This window comes from Mirounga angustirostris, unplaced genomic scaffold (genome assembly GCF_029215605.1).
Source record: "Mirounga angustirostris isolate CCGP_5_RB_7025 unplaced genomic scaffold, mMirAng1.0.hap1 SCAF_7, whole genome shotgun sequence".
NCBI lineage: Eukaryota > Metazoa > Chordata > Mammalia > Carnivora > Phocidae > Mirounga > Mirounga angustirostris.
The window spans coordinates 61,419,948-61,444,743 of record NW_026991715.1 but is presented as its reverse complement, the minus strand read 5'-3'; the positions used below and the strand labels follow the sequence as shown (position 1 = coordinate 61,444,743).

The window sequence follows — 24,796 nt, the reverse complement described above, 5'->3', positions numbered from 1 at the left end:
AAAGCACTTCAAATTCAGGAGGAAAAAAACGCAAATTATAAGCTGGTTATTTATAATATGTCATATATACATATATAATTATATGGGCATAAAAGGAGCTAATTTAGTTAATTTAAGAAAATTTTTGTGGTTGAAATATTTCACATGGTCTGCCAAGAGCTAGTCTTATTAAAGCAAGGATATTACTGCTTGTTCCTGAAAAATCCAAATCAAAAGAGATGGACTGTAAACGTATCTACATGTTAGGAGCACCATGTACATCTGTCTTTCTCGAAAAAGTCTTCAGAGCACTTAAAATAGAATTAAGGTGTCACTGTTTTATGTTATGTCTGCTGACATTACTTCTATTCTTGTTAACTGAGCACAGATGCAAAGGATGCTACCAACCAGACCTTAAATAGTAACCGCACAACCTCAGAGCTAGGAAGGTGGTACAGCTCCACACAAGGCCACATTCTTGTGAGCTCTTCCAGCAGGGAGGGGGGGTATCAGCTTGCACAGATTATTTCTTATCCTTTAAACTTGTTTATTAATACCAGTCAGGGCTGTTATTTAGTCAGTGCTTAAGAAGGCCAGGCCCTGTTCAGCATAGTCTGTAGGGGTGAGTTTTTCTAATCGGTGGAGAGTGTGTTATTAGCCCTGTTTTGCAGATGGTAACACTGAGACTAAGAGGTGGTCCAGCCAGTTCTCTGTAGAGTTAAAATTTGCAACTTCTTGACTCTGGAAGCTCAGGCTTCCGCTCTGCTTTTCCATACCTTGGGGCAGGGTTGACAAATCCCTGGGTTATTAATTCTTGTGTTAGCTCTCTGGGAGGTTGGCATTGATATAGAACCCTCCCACACTGGCATGGATTTGGCAAAAAGAGCACAGGATTCAGGGTCAGGAGGCCTGATCCTTCTACCAGTTCTGCCTCTATCCCAGTGGTTGCTGGTGAGAATTCTCTGCCTTCTTGAGCCTCAGTTTCCTTAACTGGATAGGAGGCCTGGATCCCAGACAGCTCAAACATATGTAAATGTCACACCTCCCCTTTCCCAGAAGCTGCCCAGCTCTTCCCACCTGGACAGAAACTCTAGGTGTCCAACCAATCTCCCCAGGTGAGAAATGGGGCCAGAGTGGATGAGTGGGGGGCCACCAGGGAGCAGGGTGCTGCACTGGTCTGCTACTGTTTATGTTGTTTTAAATTTTTTTTCTGTTTTATTATTTCCAAATTTTAGTTAGAGCCAATTCTCATTACTTTCCATGGCTCTGAGTAGGTCCTGCTCTATTACTTTTCTTCCTCTAAACTCCGGCATTTGAGATTGTGGGAGATCCTGCACAGCTCATAAAACCTCAGGACCAGTTCCCATCCGACTTTCCTCCCACTCTCCAGCCTGTATTCTGCCCAACAGTACACTCCTTGGCCAAGGGCTCTGTCTTGGAAGTGAGTTCATTTAAGGGCAAGACTTGCATCGAGTGCAAGGGGATCCGGCAAGTGAATTCCAGGCCCAATTTTGCTTCTTCAGCTTTGCTGTGAAGCTTTGGGCAAGTTGTCTAACTTCAGAGCCTCATTTCTAAAATGGGTACTGTTATGTTTTAAGTAAAAGGGCTTGGGGCGAAGTACATAATAACGAACTCTTTTTTTTTTTCATTTTTCTTTATTTTTTAAAATTTTATTATGTTATGTTATTCACCATACCTTACATCATTAGTTTTTGATATTATAGTCTTCCATGATTCATTGTTGTGTATAACACCCAGTGCTCCATGCAGAACGTGCCCTCTTTAATACCCATCACCAGGCTAACCCATCCCCCCACCCCCCTCCCCTCTAGAACCCTCAGTTTGTTTCTCAGAGTCCATAGTCTCTCATGGTTCGCCTCCCCCTCCGATTTCTCCTCCTCTCTCTTTTTTCCCCACTCCTCTCTTGATGTGATTGTGAGGAGAGCAGATTTGGGTAGGGAGAACTAGGGGCGCTATCTTCTGCATGTAATAAGCAATTACTGGGGACCCTTTTTAAAGTGAGGTGGGGTGAAAGGAAGCAGGGATGCAAAGTGAGTCCATGGGCAGGGATGGAGGCTGGAAAATAGATCAATATCCAGGGAAGCGAAAAGGGCTCTCACCGAATCCCCCAACGTGCCCTGGGAAAGACAGGGCCTAACAGCCAAGTGCCCATGGCTTCAAAGAAGCTCGGGAAGTGGGGACTTCTCCCAAGTTGTTTAGTTTTCCTGGCAGAGGAGGGAGATAAAGGGATTTCAGAAACAGGGATCCAGGGGAGATCTCAGTCGGCGCGAGGCAGAGAGCTGACCAGCACTCGGTGGGCCGTCCCTACTGCGTCGGTTCGGTGCAGGTCACTCCGCAATCGCTCAGTTAAGGATCTGAGCTTCACAGGAGTCAGCCATCAGCTCTTTCATCGGAGCCGAGGGAGGAGGGAGGCAGGCTGAGCGCTGGCACACCGGCGTGCGTACGAGCACTGGGACGCCGGGCCCGCCCGACGGTGGGCGGACTTCGGAGCCCAGCGCCGCACCGGGAAGTGATCGCCGCCGCCCCGCCGCCTGACGCCAGCGGAAGTGCGAGCCCCGGGCGAGCCTGCTCGGAGGCGGAGCGCCCGGGAAGGGGCGGGAGCGGGGCGGGGCTGAAGGTGGCCGTGGCTCGAGGGGGCGGGCGGGGCCTGCAGCGGCGGGGCGGGGCTTGGCGGTGGTTGTTTTCACCCAGGCTGCGGTGCCTGGCTTTCGCCTGGGGCTGCTCGGCGTGGAGGAGTGAGCTGCTGCAGAAAGGGGCGGTCGCCGCTGGAGGTAGCCAGGAGGGCCGGAGCGGAGCGGGCGAGTAAGCCCGTGGTCGTCGGCCGCCGCGATGTCAGCGCAGTGCTGTGCGGGCCAGGTGAGCGGGGGGGAGGTCAGGGGGGCGATGGATCGGGCTACGGGACCAGGAGCCTAGGCCACCGCCGGCTTCCCTGCATGCGCGCCCCAGATCCGCGGCTGTAGGTGGGCCGGGGCTGGGTCGTCTGGGGCTGACACTGCGCAGACTGGATGAGTGCATCGGGCGGAGCACGGCGGGCAGCCGTCGGGGAAACCCTGTGCCGTGGGCGGGCTGGAGGGACACGGGTAAGCCCGAGAGGAGACCCCGAGGTCTTCCCGTCAGGTCTTAGGGACTTCGCCTAGGGCGGGGCAGGCAGGGCTCGGGCGAAGGAACCCGACTGTCCCCGGAGAATTTCCCCTCCTCCTCCTGGCACGAGTGTGTGGTGCTGAGCTCGGTAGCCCACCGGCTCTGCCTACCCGAAGAGCCCAGAAAAAGACGTGCGTTTGGGCAACGTCTCCTTTCTCATGCCGCGAACAAAACTCGGATCATATGGCCCAGGCAGCTTGCACTTGGCATCTAGCAAACCTAGAGCTTTGGCTCTGTGCCTTCGAGAACGTCTCGAAACCTTGTTTCCAAACTATGTTGCTCAGGGCCGGGTGCAGGGAACACTCAGCCCTGCTTCCTGAGTTCCCGACGCAACCCTGGCTGGACGCAGCCCGGCTGCCTGGGCAGAGCGCGAGCCTTCCCGTCCCTCCTTTTGACTGAACTTCCCAGTTACACACATATAATATCTTAAAACATACATGTCTACTTGGGATAGGCGACTCCTACTGGTTAGTAGCGCATCTGGGGAGAATTACTAGGTTTTAACTCTTTTAATGCTAATTTTACACCTTCCCGCTGAGTAAGAAACTAACGAAATAGGCAAAGTCTTCCGGATGCGGAGCTCCCTCCTCCCTATCCTCCCTAGTCTGTACAGCATTTCTGTACACAATTTTAATGGTGTGTTTTTTCAAATGAATCCAACTCCGGGGGCATTCAGGTACTGGGATGTTCTTGCTTTCTTTTTTTTTTTTTTTAAGATTTTATTTATTTATTTGACAGAGACATAGCGAGAGAGGGAACACAGCAGGGGGAGTAGGAGAGGGAGAAGCAGGCTTCCCCTCGAGGAGGGAGCCCGATGTGGGACTCAGTCCCAGGACCCTGGGATCATGACCTGAGCCGAAGGCAGACGCTTAACGACTGAGCCACCCAGGCGCCCCTGTTCTTGCTTTCTAATACATTCAGCCCTTAGGGCAATCAAGGCCAGTCCGTAAGTGATGGAGGGGTTCAACTGTGAGTTTCTGTAACTGGCCGATTATACTGGCAGATAATCTGTCCCCCTTCCAGTGGCTTTGTGAAATTATCCTGGTTTTTGAGGTCTAATACAGTACTTGGCATGCATTCATGTTGGCCTTTTCAAACATGAGGAAATTGAGGTTTTTGTGGGTTTTCTTAGGTTTTTATTCTTAAGTAATCTCCATACCGAACCTGGGGTTCAAACTCACAACCCAAGACCAAGAGTCACATGGTCCACCGACTGAGCCAGCCAGGTCCTCCTGAAAATTGAGGTTTTTAACTTGAGGTGTAATGACTTGCCTTAAGTCAGGCAAGGAGAGAGATGATGCTTACCACCTTGCCAGGGCTTTTGAGACCAAGGTGGATGGGAAAGGCTATTTTCTGAATGTTCTCAATCTCAAAGCGTTGCAAATCTTTAATTGTTGTTTGAGATGCTTTCCAATTTGACGCCACACTTCCCATTATTTAGTAATTACAGATATTTAGGGGCATCTGTCCTCCCCTAGTCCCTTGAAAGCCCCTTGAGGCCTTCTGTGACTCCAAGCAGCTAATTTAGGGCTTTGAAAATGATTACCAGTACTCAAGTGGTCTTGTAAAAGAATTATTGGTATGGTTGATATTTTGGCAGGATTTAATGAGTTGTTTCTAAAATCCCCCTCTCAGGACTTTGGAAAGAACCAAATCCTGGCCATTCATCACAGGAAAGTTAACTTCTGCTTTCTCTGGGCTGCTTGAGGCAACACTGTGGTGGGTCTCAAGGCAGTGAGGGGTTGATGACACTGATTTCATCCGGATGGGGCTATTAAGGAGTGTACGTTAAAAAAAACCTCATAACACCATCAGAAGCTAAGTCTGCCGTGGGGCCTGGGTGGCTCAGTCGTTAAGTGTCTGCCTTCGGCTCAGGTCATGATCCCAGGGTCCTGGGATCGAGCCCCGCATCGGGCTCCCTGCTCAGCAGGAAGCCTGCTTCTCCCTCTTCCACTTCCCCTGCTTGTATTCCCTCTCGCTGTCTCTTTCTGTCAAAAAAAAAAAAAAAAAAGCTAAGTCTTCCAATCTTTTCATTTAAAATTTTTTTTAATTATAATGAATAAACGAATGAGTTTTTCTATTCTACCAATCTTGTTTGTTTAATTTGAGCACCTATGAACTGTTTTTACTCATAGCATTTCTTTTTTTAAAAAATTTTCTTTATTTGTCAGAGAGAGAGAGGGAGAGAGCGAGAGCACACAAGCAGGAGAAGTGGCAGGCAGAGGGAGAAGCAGGCTTCCCGCCGAGCAAGGAGCCCGATGTGGGACTCGATCCCAGGACCCTGGGATCATGACCTGAACTGAAGGCAGATGCTTAACCGACTGAGCCACCCAGGCTTCCCTCGCACAGCATTTCTGATATCAAATGTGTAGGGTTCCTCACCCCTGCCCCCGCACCAACCAGTTTCCCAACTCCCCGCACACCAACTGGACTTACAACAATTCAATTCAGTTATGACACCACAGGCTTAGTCAGATAAGACTGTCTCGCCCCGCGTTTCAGATGGCAGTCACAAGTCTCCTGGTCCTCCCATACCCAGGAGGAAAACCAAATCTCTGTTTCTGGTTATATCACAATATCACAGCACCTACCATGTGCCAGGAGCTAGGGATAGGGCCATGAGCCAGGCAGACATCATCTCTGCCCTCAGTCGTCCCGTTGTGGGTGGGGGCATCCCATAAACATGTTAACAATGAAACGGTCAGTACTGGTACTGTAACCAGACCTGGTGGCAGAGGGGCTTTGGGTAGCTTGCTGGGGAAGCCTGTCTGAGAAGATGCTCCCGGAACTGAGACTGATCAGTAAGGAGAGGCATCCATGGCACGGTCTGGGTAAGGGGCCTTTCAGGGTTTTCGAGGAACGGAAGGGAGTCCAGGGTGTCATCAGTGAAGCAGATGAGGTAGAGAGGCAGGCAGGTCCGGATGTGGCCAGCAACTGTCAGCCACGTTTGGAGTTCGGGTTTTGTTCCCGTTCCAGTGAGGGCTGTGGTTTGATTTACGCTTAGATCACTTTGGGAGCTGTGAAGACTCAGCTGTATCAGGGACTAGAGTAGAGGCAGGGAGAGCAGTCAGAGCTGTTCATTCAGTGAATATTTTTTAACTGCCTCCTCTGTGTGCAAGCAGGCTGTAGCAGTGAGCACAAATGCCTCCCGATGGAGCTGAAATCTTGGCCATCTGCTGTTGCTGTAGTCCGAGGAGGAGAGCGTGTTTTATCTTAACATAGGCTGTCGTGTTTACAGTGCGGTGTTGTGGGTTTCTGGGCTAATTTTAGAGGTAGAATTGGACTTTTGTGTGGATTAGGAGTGGGGTGTGGGAATGAGAGCGATTCTGGATTTGTCCCCGGCAACTGGATTGATGATGGTGCCATTTACTAGGTGAGATAGGAGGCTAAAGATTTTATGAATTTATTTGACAGAAAGAGTGAGCGAGAGAGGGAACACAAGCAGGGGGCAGAGGCAGAGGGAGAAGCAGACTCCTCTGCTGAGCAGGGAGCCCAACGCGGGGCTCGATCCCAGGACCCTGGGATCACGACCTGAGCCAAAGGCAGACAACCGACTGAGCCACCCAGGCGCCCCCAGTTGGATGTTTAAATTGGGAGAAGTTTGGGGGCGCCTGGCTGGCTCAGTTGGTAGAGCATGCGACTCTTGATCTTGGGGTTGAGTTCCAAACCCACATTGGGTGTAGAGATTACCTAAAAATAAAATCTTTTTTTTTTTTTTAAGATTTTATTTATTTATTTGACAGAGAGAGACACAGTGAGAGAGGGAACTCAAGCAGGGGGAGTGGGAGAGGGAGAAGCAGGCCTCCCGCAGAGCAGGGAGCCTGATGCGGGGCTCGATCCCAGGACTCTGGGATCATGACCTGAGCTGAAGGCAGACACTTAACGACTGAGCCACTCAGGCGCCCTTTAAATTTTTTTTTAAAGATTTATTTATTTGACAGAGAGAGAGAGCGTGAGAGCAGGAACACAAGCAGGGGGAGCGGGAGAGGGAGAAGCAGGCTTCCTGCTGAGCCAGGACCCTGGGATCATGACCTGAGCCGAAGGCAGACGCTTAACCGACTGAGCCACCCAGGCGCCCCATAAAAATAAAATCTTAAAAAAAAATTGGGAGAAATTTGAGGTTGGTAATAGAAATTTTGGGGACTTTAACTGAAGACCTTTAGGAAAAATGTGTAAGCCAGAAAAGAGCTACGGACTCAGTTCAGGGTTTGAATTGGGTAATCTGGACAACCAGGCTGGTGTGAATGTGCGCATTTTACCTACCCTCTATTATCCTTAACTGTAGAATGGGTGTGATAATACCTCCTGGGGTTATTTTGAGGATTACATGGGATCTAGACATACAGTCTCTAAAACATGGTTTGGCACAGAGTAAGGAACCCCAAAACTCTTAGTTTGTTACTGGCCAATACCCACCTGCGCCTGGACATTCTCCAGGTCATCTTATTTTTGCACAGACTCTGATAAGCACTTAGATTTTGCTTATGCTGTTGCTAATGGATGCTAATGGAAGGAGAGATGACAGGAGAGAGTGGTCACTCGACACTTTGTGGGTACCCAGCGCTGTGGCGGGTCCCTGAAGACTGGATGATGAACAAAGCTTCCTTGCTCTCCTGAAACTTAAGGGCTAGTTGGGGTGGAAATGTGGGGACAGCTAGCTACGGAAAATGATGGTACACACTGTCAGCGGTAAATGAGTTGTATAATTGAAAAATCTAGACAGTGCTTTCAGGGCAATTTGAGAATAAAGCTTGACAGGATTTACTCCAGGCAAGTGTAAGCATAATGATAGTAGTAGCAATAGCTGAAGTTTATTTCCTGCCCACAACGTGCTCGCTGTCGTCTACCTACCTGTCGCTCTTTAGGCGTACATTTTTCACAACAACCTAAACGGGCGATTAGTGTTCTAATTGGCCTCCTTTTGCAGGGGAGGCAACTGAAGTACAGAGAAATAAATGAACTTGACTGATATTACATGGCGGTGGAGCCAGGCCTTGAACACTGGTCTATCTGACTCAAGTTGGGGCTCTTAACTACAAGACTGCCATCCTTTATTATTCTGATTATGTATAAATAATCAGGAACAGTTGCTCATTAATGTTGTGTATCATGAGCCTCAGGCAGTTTTGAATACACAGCTGCTGGACTGCTTTGATAGATATTGGTAGTTGCCAGTGGTTGTGGGTGGGTAGGGTTTAGCTTCTTCCAGATGAAATTCTACCACACATGCAGATGTTTATTGGCAGGCAGGTACAGAACAGTCATGCAACCTGATCTGAGGCTTCATTAAGTCCCAGCTCTTTGCCCTTCTTGGTACACTGACATGGAACTTGCACGTTCACCTGCATCACTAGACGCAGCTGTATTCTAGTGTGCAGGACCCTACTAAGGCTGCCAAGCTAGCAGGACCACATGGATGGATCGCAGCCATGGCGCCATTCCCGGGTTGCACATTCACTCTCCAGTGGTGGTCGAGCCAGTTCATGTAAGGGCATGAATGCCCTGGCCAAGGTATTTCCAGCCAGATCGTATTAATCACTGAGACTTTCCCCAATGAAAGCCCATTTCTTTCTTTCTTTTTTTTTTTTTTAAGATTTTATTTATTTATTTGACAGAGAGAGACACAGCGAGAGAGGGAACACAAGCAGGGGGAGTGGGAGAGGGAGAAGCAGGCTTCCTGCCGAGCCGGGAGCCCGATGCGGGACTCGATCCCAGGACCCTGGGATCATGACCTGAGCTGAAGGCAGTCGCTTAACCAACTGAGCCACCCAGGTGCCCCGAAAGCCCATTTCTAATGTCTGTTAGGTTAAAGTCTCGAATGCCACCAGGAACTATCCATGGTCAAAGACACATAAAGCTAGATGTTAAAACAGTGAAAACCTTTTATTCTGTAGCCACTGACAGTGGGGAAAAGAGCTGAGCTCTATTCCCATTTGCCCAGAGTTTTCAAGGGGGAATGAGGGAGTAGGGAGGAGTGAGTGGGGCCCAGTAGAGTTAGGGATGTGAAAAGTTACAGGCGTGGTTAGTGTCCTTGTGATTAGGCCAGCTGTGTCTGCTAGTTGGCAAGTTAAGATTGTCCTTCCACTGAGACTGTCCTTTTTGATGATTCCTTTTCCAAGGAATGGCATGTGGGTCCTTGAGGAAGACACTCCAGAGTCGTAGGAAATACATATACATCTCAAAGGGACAGGAAGAATTCATAATCGTAAGCCCTCTTTGGTAAATGCTCTGAGAAAGGGAGGCCAGGGCTTATCTCAGGTGTCGGCTAGGGTTTGTGCAGAGTTGCTTTGTGTCAAGATTTCTTGGGAGTTTTCACCATTTCTCACCATGACTATGTTGGTTAACAAAACCGGGGTTCATCGGAGTTAGAGGGCACCAAAGCCCATGCAGGAGACTTAGAGTGTGGCCTCTGAGGAAGTGTTAGCTGTCATCAGGGGATCTGATCACCTCCAGACTGGAGCTTAAAACACACACACACACGCACGCAGTCCATGAAGACCTGTACAAAAAGTAAATAAGCTCAAGAAGCATTTCCTTAGTAATGATCTTCCCCTGGCTTTGAAAGTTCTTTCTGATCGTGCACTTAGATCTGCCCAAAGCACATACTACTTGGAATCTGATGGACAGGAATTGTTTCCTGGTTACTGCATGTATGGGCTTCCTCTCTCCCCCTAGACAGAGCTCATACTCTGACCTCGCTGAATCCCCTGTTGAGTGCTTTTAGTTACAAAACTCTTTCTCCCTACAGCTCTTTGTTTATGGTGATTGGAAATGTTAGGTCCTCGTGATATCATGTGATGCTTCCACCCTTGGAAGGGATCCAGGCACAAAAGTTCATTCTATCCATGACTGGTGTGTTTTTGAACTTTTGGGGGTATTTGTGAAACGGGGAAAAACATCACACTTATCACCCAGAGAACCATATTTTGATATTTTAAAGTCCAGCCACCCATATTTAGTATATATGATTTTACTTCGCAAAATTAGGGTTATGCTGTAGGTGCTGTATTTTGTCCTACCCTTTTTGTGGAATTATTGGGTGATCAAGGGAGTTTTTGTTCTTTCGGTTTTTTGGTTTTTTTTTTAACTAATCTCTTCTCCCAATGTGGGGCTCAACTCACAACTCCAAGATCAAGAATTGCAGGTGCTACCGACTGAGTCAGCCAGGTGCCCCTTGGTCAGGGAAGTTTTTAACAGACACAAGCCACTCCTTTGCAGCCATTAATGTTTTTTGGGCTGACATTCAGGTGTAGGTATTCTTCAGCCTTCAAACATGATGACTTCTCCAGAGGTGTTAAATAAAGTTGAATGAGTGAAAGGTACTTACTAAGCATAAGTTAATAGGTTTGTGTGCTTTTCTATTTCTAAAAGATCAAAAATAATGAAGAAAATCTGAATTACACCCCCTTTCGATGCCATCACTGACAATATATTTCAGTCATTTCTAACATTTTCTTTAACTTTGATCTTTTTCTTTACCTTTATTTGTATAACTACTACCTATCTAGATGGTATTTGAGTCATTCTTTTCCTGCTGTATGAAGGTGCTCATCTCTGTTTCAGTTACATTAAGTCTGAGTCCTGTCTTCTTATCAGTAGTATCAGCACTTTTACTTTTCTGTTCATTTTTGTACAATGCAGGCAGAATGCACTGAAGTGCCCACATAGTTGCTCCCCCACACTGACAAAGGGTGGTGATTGGCTGGTATGGAACTGTTGGCTCATATTCCTCACTGGTGAGCTGATACAGAAAGAGCGTTTGAAGATGTGTAGTTAGGCAAGTTTAGGTTGTTGGGGAGATAAGTCTGTCACATATCTTATGTGTGAGAGAATGAGGGTGGCCATGTTGGTTGGAGAGTTAGTGTAAAGGTTGTTCACCCAGATTTGTTTTCTTGGGTTGCTTTATAGCTGACCTGGGCGAGCTGACAAATAGCTTTGGGTTGCGTGCAATGCCTTGGCTGGGAGGGCTGAAGAGGGCCGACCTGTGGGGAGTGGAAGGCAGCCTCAGACTGTGTCTGCTAATGAGATAATCTCTTCCCCATTGCTTGATTCTGCCTGGTTTTCTGTATAAATATCACCTATAGGTTTCCCACAGCTATTCAAGATCTGGAAGTGAGTCAAGTATGAGACTTGGAAGCTTACCTTTCAGTGTCCCAGGTGTTTCAATGTGAACTGCAGGGGTAGGGCAGTAGGGATGGCATTGTCTACTTATATTTCAGTTCATCTATGATAATTTGACCTCAAAAAGAAAGTCCTCGGGGCCCCTGGGTGGCTCTGTCGCTTAAGCATCCAACTCTTGATCTCAGCTCATCCACATTGGGTATGGAGCCTACCAAAAAAAAAAAAAAAAAAGAAAGTCCTCATGTAAGATGGTATGCAGAGCTAAACACTGACAGTTCCATTTTATCTTCTTTTTTTAAAAGATTTTATTTATTTGAGAGAGAGAATGAGAGAGAGAGAGTACATGAGAAGGGGGAAGGTCAGAGGGAAAAGTAGACTCCCTGCTGAGCAGGGAACCCAATGCGGGACTCGATCCTGGGACTCCAGGATCATGACCTGAGCCGAAGGCAGTCGCTTAACCAACTGAGCCACCCAGGCGCCCCCATTTTATCTTTTGAATTGTTTTCAGTGCCTGTAATTATAACTATAACATAACTATTGTTCAAGAAAAAAATTTAACTGAGTAAATTCTAAAGATCTAATTGGCTTTATTAATTATTTCATGAACCCAGCAGCATCCCATCTAGCACGTAGAATGGTTTTTAAAGGTAGAGAGGGAGGGGTACCTGGGTGGCTCAGTCGGTTAAACGTCTGCCTTCGGCTCAGGTCATTTTCCCAGGGTCCTGGGATCGAGCCCCATATCAGGCTCCCCGCTCCTAGGGGAGCCTGCTTCTCCCCCTGCCTGCCGCCCCCGCCGCCTGCACGCTCTCTCTCTCTTTCTGTCAAATAAATAAATAAATAAAATCTTTTAAAAAATTAAAAAAAAATTAAAAATAAAGGTCGAGGGGGTGGAAAAGGAATGGTTTTTAAAGGTAGAGAAGGGTGGAAAAAGAAATTATTAGCAAAGAATTCATTGTTTTAGGCAAGGTCGCCCTCTTAGGGGAGGAGAATGGATGTATCCGTACATTTCCCGGTGCTGACAGGGATATTCCATGGCAGCTGGTTAAAGGTTACATTTTTGGAGGGTTGAAACTGCAGTTAGGTTAGGTAATAGGTCTTCATTTACTGATTTGGGGTCTTAACCTAAGTGACACCATTTTGGGTGTGTGGTTTTCTTTTTAACACTGTAACGATTCTGTGTTCTGTGTGTCCAGTCAAGCAGCACTGTTAGTGAAGTTTTGTTACATTTTGTTGTTGTCAGTTGAATTCAAGGTTGACATTGGATCCTGAGAGCAATATTGATCAAGTTACTAATCTGTGATTATCTTTAATGATCAGGTTTTCCAAGTAGTCTAAAGTGAACCTTTGCAAGATTTTTTTTCTCTTTTTTTTATTTTATTATGTTATGTTAATCACCATACATTACATCATTAGTTTTTGATGTAGTGTTCCATGATTCATTGTTTGCGTATAATACCCAGTGCTCCATGCAGAACGTGCCCTCTTTAATACCCATCACCAGGCTAACCCATCTCCCCACCCCCTCCCCTCTAGAACCCTCAGTTTGTTTCTCAGAGTCCATAGTCTCTCATGGTTCATCTCCCCCTCCGATTTCCCCCCCTTCATTTTTCCCTTCCTGCTATCTTCTTCTTCTCCTTCTTCTTCTTCTTCTCCTTCTTCTTCTTCTTCTTCTTCTTCTTCTTCTTCTTCTTCTTCTTCTTCTTCTTCTTCTTCTTCTTTTTTTAACGTATGATGTATTATTTGTTTCAGAGTCTGTACAGGTCTTTCTTTTTAAAAGCACTCTGCTGCCCCTTTAGGCGAAGTATCCCATTTTGGCTAACATTCAGATACCTTCCAGAAAGTGGTCGCTTTTCTGTTCAGAGAGTTGTTTCTCTTCTTTTCTTCGATCTCCTGTTGGGTTTGTAGGTGTTCAGAATGGTTTGATCCCTATCCAGCTGAATTCCTGAGAGGAGACGAAATCCAGGTCTCCTACTCCTCCGCCATCTTGCTCCGCCCCCCCTGCAAGATTTTTGAACATAATGTGGGAGTCAGTGTGGCGTGTGTGTAAGGAAATTCAAATATCAAATAATGGATTGATTTGGTTACATAAAACATCTGTTTGAATTTTATTCTATTTTATTTTTTTTAAGATTATTTATTTATTTGACAGAGAGAGAGAGAGAGAGAGACAGAGAGAGAGGGAACACAAGCAGGGAGAGTGGGAGAGGGAGAAGCAGGCTTCCCGCCGAGCACTGAGTCTGATGCGGGACTCGATCCCAGGACCCTGGGACCATGACCTGAGCCGAAGGCAGACGCTTAACGACTGAGCCACCCAGGCGCCCATCTGTTTAAATTTTAAAGGAAACAGGATTTTACTTTGGCTTTTGTTCTGTAGTTTTCCTTCTGAGATTAAAGCTGAGCTGATGTTTAAGGAAAGCAGCTGTTACAGAAAAAGTTAGAGTGGATTTTCATCACAAATTTTGAAACAACTTGCAGGTTGAAGTAAGGTTGCGGTATACAGTGATTAAAGAGCATTTTTCCCCCTCATGAAAACTGTCTAGTCAAAACAAAAGTAGGAAAAACACATGCACACAACCCCTTAAATCTTATTTATGCAGAGATAACCAGGAGAGCTGGAGAATCAGACTTGTTTGTTTAAGTATTGTTTTTATAAACTGGCCAACTACACTTTGAAACAAAGCCCACAAGGTCTTCATAGGATTTATTTTCCAGTTTTTTGTTCTTGCATTATATCTCAGTAATTTCACAGAGGGCTGAGTCTCCTAATGCTCTGATCCTTAGTGCATGTGGTTCACCAAAACAAGGAGGAATTCAGTCTTTTGTTGCTGACTCCATGCTTACTGAACTCCTCTAGTGGTATTCTGAGAAACAATGGCAGTATTTTGTAACCATAGCAATGAAAATGTTCTCTGTAATAGGATTCTTTATCAGTATGAATTTTCCTCAGCTTTGGTAGCATTATTCCTGTTAAATAACAAAAGATCCAACCACGTAAAATTTAAGGACCTAATTGGCTTTACTGATCGATTCATGAATGGGCAGCATTCCATCTAGTAGGTAGAAGGGAGCTTCAAAGGTCTACAGAAAAGGAAGGGTTTTCTTTTCCTTTTTTTTTAAGATTTTATTTGTTTGAGAGAGAGCGAGAGTCTCAAGCAGTCTGTATGCTGAGCGCTGAGCGCACGCAGGGCTCAATCCCATGTCCCCGAGACCAGGATGTGAGCGGAAACCAGGAGTTGGACACCCAACCGACTGTACCTCCTAGGCACCCCAAAAGGGAGGGGTTTTCAAAAGTAGGAGGGAGAGAGCAAAAGGAAACTTTTGGTACAGAATCCATTGTTTTAGGCAACGTTGCCTTCCTAAGGGGAGCAGAAGGGGAAGGAGTCTATCAGTAAACTTCATAGTGCTGACCAGGAAATTCTGTGTTGACTAGTTAAAAGTTATATTTTCAGGGGTTGAAACTGCAGTTCAGTTCACCTAAGGGACACCATTTGGGGCCTGTGGTTTTCTTTTTAACATTCCTAAGAACACTGGCGACTTCTTTGCTGTTTGGGGGGGGCGGGGAAGCTTACAACCCCTAAAGCAATATGTCAATTGATAAATATTCACTGGGTACCTAGAATATTAGTTCAAGGCATTAACTAGGTCTACTTTCATGCTTGGGAGCAACTAGTGAATTGATGCTGAATTTTCTTAGTATAAGATCTCTCCTGGACAGAACTTCAGAGACCTGGATTGAGGTTGGTGTATCTCAGCTTTGGAGCTTTTATGCCTGTGAAAGGGGAGGAAGCAGCAGGTTCACTGGGGGGACACTTCCTTAGGAGTAAATGAACCAACTCAGGGAAGAAGGTGGGGAGCTAGGTCCTCAGGAATGGGCTCTGGTGGTTTCTGTACAGCCCTGTGGTTACATAGTGTTTCATCCGAGAGGGTTCTTGCCATTTTTCAGCTTCTCAAAGGAATCTTATGACCTCAAAAAAACCTAACGTAGAACGATAAGGGAAAGACCAACATTGGAGATATTTCCATTTAACGGACAGGCTTTCGGGGTGCCTGGCTGGGTCATTCAGTGGAGCATGCAACTCTTGATCTCGGGGTTGTAAATTCGAGCCCCAGGTTGGGTGTAGAGATTACTTAAAAATAAAATCTGAAAGCAAAACAAAAAACCAAACCCCAAACTTTAAAAGGCAGACACTTCTGTAGCAAACATAGAAAGAGAATAAAACAATGGAGGGTACAGCCTGCCTGGAAAGGAAAGAGCATGGGGGTTTGGGGTGGGAGAGGTTTTGACTTTGTCAGATGACACCCTACACCCTAGAAGTTCTTAAGGGAGAGTCCAAGATTCCTGGGGGTTTTGGCAGCCTTGGTTTCCAAGGAGCAGAAGCTATGGCACTGTGGGTTAGAGACTACTGGGGAGCTAAGGAACTGATCTTTTAAGCTAAGGTTATGATCTTTTAAGACCCATGGCAATGGAGGGGAGATCAGTAGCTAGATGTGGGAGATGTGGCATTTCAGTGGAATGTGGTTTGAGGTGTTAAAAAACAAAATTCTACTGAGTAAAATGGAAGATCTAATTGGCCTTATTAAATGGTTCTTGAATTGGGGGGTGCCTGGCTGGCTCAGTCAGTGGAACATGTGATTCTTGATTTCAGGGTTGTGGGTTCAGGTCCCACGTTGGGTGTAGAGATTACTTAAAAATAAAAAAAAAATTTTTTTTCAAAAAAACCCAATTCATGAATTGGGCAGCATCCCATCTAGCAAATAGAAAGGAGCTTCAAGAAGTTTTAGGAAATGGGGAGGTTTTTATAGGAAGGAGAGTGGGGCAAGGAAGTTATTAGCAAAAAAAAAAAAGGAAAAAGAAAGGATTGTTTTAGGCAAGGTCACTTTCCCTTAGTGGGAAGAGCAGGGAGTTTGTTTTTTTTTTTTTTTTTTTTAAAGATTTTATTTATTTATTTGACAGAGAGAGACACAGCAAGAGAGGGAACACAAGCAGAAGGAGTGGGAGAGGGAGAAGCAGGCTTCCTGCGGAGCAGAGAGCCCGATGTGGGGCTCGATCCCAGGACCCTGGGATTGTGACCTGAGCCGAAGGCAGACGCTTAACGACTGAGCCACCCAGGTGCCCCAGGGAGTCTTTTTTTTAAAGATTTTATTTATTTATTTGAGAGAGGGAGTGAGCGAGAGAGAGCACAAGCAGGGGGAGCGGCAGGCGGAAGGTGAAGCAGGGTCCCTACCAAGCAAGGAGCCCGATGAGGGACTCGATCCCAGGACCCTGGGATCATGACCTCAGCCAAAGACAGATGCTTAACTGACTGAGTCACCCAGGCTTCCTGCGCAGGTGTCTTAACATGCAGATTTCCTCATATTCCTTTGCAGGGATGGAGAGGGCCCATGTGACAGATGATCTCATTGGTGCTGACTGCAAAATTCTTGACTGACTGGTTAAGACGATATTTCTTGAGGGGGGTGGAGGATGAGGAGGACTACATTTCAGGGAGAGGGTAGAGCTACAATTAAGTTAGGTATTAAGCCCTGGTTTGGTTTCTTGGCCGTGTGTCCGTGACTCCTTTGTGGGCCTGTGGTTGATTTTAGAGAGGGATCTGAACAGATTGCCCTTGTGGAGGAGGAGCAGGTTACAACCTGAACAAATCTGGGGCTGGCCCTTGGTATGCATAGTGGAGAGGCTTGGACACTTACTGTCTCCAGATTGCAGGATGCTGAAGTTCATTTACTCTGAGTTCTGTAAGCTGCCAACATTTTGTTTGAAAAATAAGTATTTAAAGCCATAATTTACATCCCACATATTTTGATGTTGTGTTTTTGTTACTCTGTTTAAGTATTTTCTAACTTCTCTTATGATTTATTCTTTGGCCTATGGGTTATTTAGAAGTGTGTTGTTATTTTCCAAGTATTTGAGGATATTTCAGGAGTATTTTTGCTATTGAATTCAAATTGACTTTTGTGGTGATCAAAGAACATATTCTGTATATATTAATATCTTTTAAAGCTGTTGTTGTATGGCGCAGAATATGATATATCTTGGTGACTCCCCCTTGAAAAGAACATATATTCTACAGTTATTGCATATAGTGTTCAAGTTGATTGCTTGTGTTGCTGAAATCTCCTTTACTGATTTTTTAGTGGTGGTGGTGGTGGGGATCATCTAATTCTATCAATTACTGGGAGAAGGGTATTTTCTAAAATGATTGTGTTTTGTCTCCCCCATTAGTTCTGTCATTTTTTGTTTAATATATTTTGAAGCTGCATTAGGTGTACACACATTTAGGGTTGTTATGTTTCCTTAAGGAATTGATCCTTTAAATTTTTTTTAAGATTTATTTAATTATTTGAGAGAGAGAGAGTGTGTGTGCACACACGTAAGTGGGGGAGGGGCAGAGAAGAGAGAATCTCAAGCAGATACCCTGCTGGGTGAGTAGTCGGATGCGGGGCTCCATCCCAGGACCCTGAGATCATGACCTGACCTGAAATCAAGAGTCAGATGCTTAACTGACTGAGCCACTCAGGGCCCCTGAATGAATCCTTTAATAAAATGACCTCTTTTATCTCTGGAAATGCTCTTTATCTTCAAGTTTTTGTCTGGCCATACCACCCTTTTAGCTTTCAATCCATTTGTGTCTTTTACCTTTTTTTTTTTTTAAGTAAGCTCTATGCTCAATGTGGGGCTTTAATTCATGACCCACAGATCAAGAGTTGCATGCTCTACTGACTTGAGTCAGCCAGGTGCCCCATCAACCCGTTTGTGTCTTATATTTAAAAGTGTGTGTCTTATAAACAGTGTGTAGTTGGGACTTGCTTTTTGATCCAGCCTGACAATCTTTGCCTTTTAATTGGATGATTAGATTATTTACATTTAATGTAATCATGTTTGAACGTAAGGCTATGTATGGCCATTTTCATTTCCCCTTCCTTCTTTTTTATCTTTTTTTGGGGGAGGGATATTAGTTGAATATTTTTAAGCATTCTATCCTCCTTTATTGCCTTTTTATTTCTTAGAGTGTTGTTTTAAGGATTACAGTATTGTAGCATCTTGAAGAAGGGATATGAATCAGAATTTCACCATTAGTGATGGAAACTCTTTTGGTGGGTCAATTTACTATATATTTACTGAGTATAGCAAATGATGAATTAAGTAATGTTCATGAGATTTTAAAACTGTATTTTCTGTTTTATAAAAATAATACATAGTTATCATAGAAAATCTGGAAATACAGAAAAGAATAAAGAAGAGAGTAAATATTGTTTATAATCCCAGAGAGAACAAACCTTGTTAGTATTTTGTTTTTTTTAGTTCTAGTATTAAAATACAATAAATTAGACTGTACTTTATGTACTATTTTATATCCTAACTTATTATCACATGGTACTGTGAACATTTTTACATATCATAGGAATTCTTGTTACATATTGTAGGAATTCTTAAAAGCAAACACTGTAGGGCGCCTGGGTGGCTCAGTTGGTTAAGCGACTGCCTTTGGCTCAGGTCATGATCCTGGAGTCCCGGGATCGAGTCCCGCATGGGGCTCCCTGCTCGGCAGGGGGTCTGCTTCTCCCTCTGACCCTCCCCCCTCTCATGCTCTCTCTATCTCATTCTCTCTCTCAAATAAATAAATAAAATCTTAAAAAAAAAAAAAGCAAACACTGTAATCACTGTATAACATTTAATTGATCATATCAGCATTTATTTCACTATTTTCCTTTTATTAGACATTTAGTGTCTGTCTGCCTTCCTTCCTTCCTTCCTTTCCTTCTTTCTTTCTTCCTCTTTTTAAGGTTTTATTTTTTTTTAAGTAATCTGTATACCAAACGTGGGGCTTAAACTTACAACCTTGAGATCAAGAGTCTCATGCTCCACCAACTGAGCCAGCCAGGTGCCCCTTAATGTATTTCTTTAAAAAAATCCCCAAACTATTATAAATAAGTCTTATGTAGTTTTTCTCTCTGCCTGTGCCTCTTTAGGTTAGAACACTGGAAACAGTCCTACTGTGACACAATGTGAATATACGTTCCTAAAAATCACACTATGCAAAATTGCACAATAAAAACCACAGGCCCAGGGCGCCTGGGTGGCTCAGTCGGTTAAATGTCTGCCTTTGGCTCAGGTCATGATCTCAGGGTTCTGGGATCGAGCCCTGCATCGGGCTCCCTGCTCAGTGAGGGTCTGCTGCTTCTTCTCCCTCTGCCTCCTCCCCATGCATGCTCTGTCTCTGTCTCTTTCTCTCAAGGAAATAAAATCTTTAAAAAAACAAACAAACAAAGCCACAGGCCAAGGGAAAAATGATGTTGGGGCATAACATTCTAAACTTTATCAGTGATACACTAAAAAAAAAAAAAAAAAAAAAAAAGGAAACTAGTTAAAATGGTATTACAGTTTTACAAATGTTAAATGGTTAAGAAGGGGGGCACCTGGGTGGCTCAGTCAGTTAGGCCCCTGCCTTCAGCTCGGTCATGATCTCAGGGCCCTCATTGGGCTCCCTGCTCAGTGGGGAGCCTGCTTCTTCCTCTCTCCGCAGCTCCCCCTGCTTGTGCTTTCTCTCTCTCTCAGATAAATAGATAAAATCTTTAAAAAAATAATAAATGGTTAAGAAGAAATACATAAATACTATGAAAAGTTTGGCACTTCATTTTGAAAAGATCTGAAATTTGCTTGTGGAAATGGGTGTTGGAAGAGTTGCAGCTTATGAGTTACTGTGAAGTCGTAGAAGGAAGGTTATCTGAAATTGGATGGAAAGGTGTAACACCACATGTGTTTTTGGAAGTTCGTAAGTGCTGGTTGAACTGAGTTGTGTGCATTTCATGTATTCCTGTGCAGCTCAGTACAGCTGAGTATACTTTTCTGCCTTCAGTGAGTATCTCTCACAGACAAAATTACGCATCCTATTATGTTCAAATTGTTCTCTAACATGGCAGGGGAGAAAAAAGTTTTCTTTGACTCTCCTAGCATCTCTGGTGGACACAGACAGATTAACAGGAGAAAACCATACACATTTATTGAATGTAAGGTTTATGTGACTTGGGAGCCCTCATAATGAAATGAAATGTAAAGAAATGGTGAAACCTACTTGCTTTTATATTAGGTTGAACAAAGAGAGGCAGTTGTGTGGAAAAGTGATTTAACTTTATGGGGAGACTTAACTAGAAAGATAAGAATTATTTTAATAAGGTCTGTTTTAATAGGATTCTCTCCATCTCAACTTTTGGTCTTTCATAAGAATGTCTTCCTCCTGGTACAGGGAGGGCACCTTTCTTATGGGAATTTATCTTCTCTTTTCAGGAAGAAAAAGGAAGGCCAGAGCACCCTTCTTGAACCTGCTGTTTCTCAAGTGCCTTTAACTCAAAACACTCTATGCCAAAGTACCATATTTTAGGGTGACATGCTCTGAATTCTTAATATCAGTCCTGTTGGGGGGCACCTGGGGGGCTCAGTTGGTTGAGCATCTGACTCGTAGTTTCAGCTCAGGTCATGATTTTCATGATTGTGGGATCGAGTCCCACGTCAGGCTCTGTGCTCAGTGCAGAATCTGCTTCAGATTCTTTCTCCCTCTCCCTCTGCCCGCTCACTCGAGTGCGCTCTCTCTCTCTCAGATAAATAAAATCTTAAAAAAATATATCAATTCTGTTCGAACAAATTTGTGGCTTTTTTTTTTTTTAAAGATTTTATTTATTTATCTGAGAGAGAGAATGGGAGAGAGAGAGCCTGAGAGGGGGGAGGGTCAGAGGGAGAAGCAGACTCCCCGCTGAGCGGGGAGCCCGATGCGGGACTCGATCCCGGGACTCCAGGATCACAACCTGAGCTGAAGGCAGTTGCTTAACCAACTGAGTCACCCAGGCACCCCAAATTTGTGTTTTTAAAGCAAGTATAGCAGGACGGACTATAGGATAAATAGCTCAGAAGCACTGGATGTTGGCGACCTTCTTCACTAAGGCTGACCAACAAGTTCACACTCCTGTTAGCTGCGTGAGGGAGAAGCTGACCCTCCTGCCTCCCTTTGGATCAGCTCCCAGAAAGCTGATGCTTGAAGTGGCTGGAAGGATCTTCTGCTCGTCCTACCCAATTGTGCTGAGATTTCTTGTACTATAATAAGCAAATACAGAGACAGGAACTTCCTATCTTTGGAAACAGTTCTTCTTCATTTTTGGGAGCTCTGGTTTAATTCTTCCTGTGGGCCTCCCAAGGCTGAAATGACCTGCCAGCTAGGATCTTGGAGAGGGAGGTGACAGTTTTGTATAGTCAGAAGAGGCAGGTGGTGTTGAAGGTGGGCATATGCTGTGGCTCCCGGACCAGAAGAGGCCCACAGTTGGGTTGATCCTGCTGGTTGTGGGAACCCCAGCATCCACCCAAACCATAAACTGTAAATTGGGACATGCTAACAAAGGGGAATTAGACCTCTGGCTATGAGAAGTTTCAGTCGGAAGCCAAAATATTTGGAACTTTTAGCACACACAGATAGTTTTTAAGGGTAATGGTCAGGCAGTTTGAAATGAGAACCATCTTGGGAAGTGTTTGGTTGGCGGCAAGTCACCGAAAGTCTCACTCCTGACTTTCTCATGGGAGTGATACCTGTCACTCCTGGTTGTTGGGTTACTGTTTTGGGATGGCCTGTGGCCTGTGAGAATCTGGGAAGTCACAGGTGACTGCTGGATCTAGAAGGATCCTTAAGGGAGTGACACGCCCACCCTCTCACATCACTGAAGAGGAGAGAGGCCCCCAGAGCTCAGTGCCCAGTACACAGTTCTTAAATGACAAGGGAGTGAATGGGTGGCTATTTGTTTATTTATTTATTTATTTATTTTTATCCTGAAGATGTCTATTGTCTTTGCAGAGCAGTTCGACAAAGAACTCATGGCTATAGATTTGAAACATCTTACGGTTGATGTCCCATATTGGTTTTTGAGACCATGTTTTGCTGTAATAAGATCAGTGTACACCTTTTGTCCTCTCTCTTCCTTTAAACTCCCAAATAATCATTTACCTTTTTTTTCCCCCAGAAAGTTTTGCTCTGTCCATGGATTATAGGATTTGACAGAAAGAAGTTTTTAAGAATGTGCTTTCCTACCAAGTGATGTCATTTGTGAAAGTTGCAGGTTGCTGAATAAGAGGTATTAGGCCATTTAGAAAGAGCTGGTTAACCAGGGAGCCGCTCTATGCAAATTATTATGCCGAGCCGTAGCTTCTGGTTGCAGGCTTTGAAAAGCATGCAGCAGTAAATTATTTCCTTATGACGCGGGGGTTGGGGGTGGGGTGGGGGGTAGCTCTGAGGGTTGTCACGGGATTGCCTTTTCTTGGAAGCAAAAGGGCCAGCAGAGCTGAGTCTCTGACTTCTTCCTGCTGTGGTATGGCAGGAAGAAAGCAGGGCTTGGAGTTCTGGAGAAGAGGCTAATTAATGCTCATTGCATTTGCCCTTCATTATGGAGAGTCTGAGGGTATTCCCAGATTATTTGGGAGATGCCCTTTCTCTCTTCCAGTCAGCATTATTCTTCCATTCCCTCTTCCTGATGTTTCTAAGACTTAGAGAATAATAAAAATTAGTACTGTAAGTAAAGTCAGGAGCTCCTGATCACAAATTATCTGTTCTATAAGGCTATTATTAGAAGGGATAAAGAAAAAAGCTATGGACTTGTTAAGTGAGCTGTAGCATTTGGAAGGACTGATGTGAGCTGGTGGGTCCCAGGGCAGTGCTGTTGGTATTTTGGGTGCCACAGTTCTTGCTCTTGAGGGACTCTTAGGCAGAGCTGATAAACCCCAGATGTTAGTAGCACTCACCAGCCTTTGTGAAAACACTGCCCCCACCGTTATGACCTGTGACCCACAAAGCCCCAGGGAGATGGGATGCTGCCCAGGTAAGAACCACTGAGTGCTTTGGGCTTGACAATTTTTTCGTACAGTTTATAGAGTTCTTGCAAAACAGACTGAATCCTACTTCCAGGGTGTCACAGCTATAGCGATGAAAAAGGACACAAGCAAAGTAGATGATTCTGCCGCAGCACCCCCTTGACATATATGAGATACAGTATATACAATATGAGATACAATAAAAGCTTGATACAACGACACAGGTTGAACTTCGGATGTGGTTTACTTTAAATGTTGCTCAGAAATATTGCATTAAGATTTAGTGCTCTGGATAAGCCGGTTAAGTGAACTTACGTTTGATAGGAAAAGGAAAAGCATACTTTCTAGTGAGAGAATTCATCTAGACCTATTTCTGGTGTGCATTTTAGGCTGTTTTGTTGATTGTCTAGAGGCGGTATAGTTCGGTAGTCAAGAGCCGATTCTGATGATGGGCAGCTTGAATTTAGGTGCAGTCTCTGGCCCGTACCGGTGGTGTGCTTTTCCTCTGTCCTTTAGTTTACTTACCTGTGATATGGGGTAATCACTAGTATCTTCGTGGGATTTTGCACTTGGAACAGTGGCTGGCCCAGAATATGCGTTCATAAATGCTCCCTGTTATGGGATGGACTGGCAGTCTTTGTTGGGGTAACAGTACCGAAATTTTAAGATGTAAGTAAGTGTCTTTTGAGATTGATCCATATCCTTTACATCAGAATAAATAATGTGTAGCTCTAATATTTAACCATATTAAAATGGGTCCATAAAAAATATTAAGAGGAAAGATTAGTGAACTTTTAAAATAATAATCTTGGAATGGCTAAGGTTTTTCTAATTGTGATGGAAGATATATAAAACAGATTGATGAATTTGACTATATAAAAATGAGGAACTTGTCCAGAGCAAAATATAAACAAAAGTCAAACACAAATGATACAGTGATTCACAGGATAAAGATATATTTTCCTTAGTGTACCAAAAGAGTTTTTATAAATCAATGGAAAAGACACACAATAGAAAAATGGACAAAGGTTAGGGATAGATACTTCAGGGGAAAAAAAAAATGCAAATTGCCGGGGCGCCTGGGTGGCTCAGTCAGTTAAGCGGCTGCCTTCGGCTCAGGTCATGATCCTGGGGTCCTGGGATCGAGCCCCATGTCCAGCTCCCTGCTCAGTGGAGAGCCTGCCTGCCACTCTGCCTACTTGTGCTCTCTATCTCTCTGTCAAATAAATAAATAAAATCTTAAAAAAAAAAAATGCAAATTGCCAGTAAATATGTGAAAAGATGCTCAGTCTTACTCATAATTTAAAGATACAATTAAAAAATGGAGATTTTTCTCACTAATCAGATTAACAGTTAAAAAGTATAATACCCATAATGTATGGTGATTAACATAACATAAAAAAAAAAGAAGTATAATACCCAGGGGCTCCTGGGTGGCCCAGTCGGTTAAGCGTCTGCCTTAGGCTCAGATCATGATCTCAGGGTCCTGGGATCGAGCCCCGCATTGGGCTCCTTGCTCAGTGTGGAGCCTGCTTCTCCCTCTCCCCCTCCCCCTGCTTGTGTGTGCTCTCTCTCTCTCTCTCAAAAAAGTATAATACCCAGAGTTGACAAGGTGATAGAAAAACCAACCTTTGTGGGTTCATGTTTATTCACCTCTGAAGGAATAAACTGTGCTGTTTTTTGTATTGGAAG

At 44.6% G+C, this 24,796-nt stretch overlaps 1 protein-coding gene across 2 annotated transcripts in view; it reads left to right on the top strand.

Annotated features, from left to right (window-relative positions):
• Nucleotides 1–2,698: 2,698 nt before the first annotated feature.
• SERINC5 (serine incorporator 5) overlaps nt 2,699–24,796 on the top strand; it is a 100,809-nt gene continuing 78,711 nt past the window's right edge. For both annotated transcript variants that reach the window (XM_045897365.3, XM_045897355.3), the window contains exon 1: nt 2,699–2,856. In XM_045897365.3, coding sequence (XP_045753321.1) covers nt 2,830–2,856 — 27 coding nt within the window. In that variant the 5' untranslated portion in view covers nt 2,699–2,829. The remainder of the gene's footprint in view (nt 2,857–24,796) is intronic.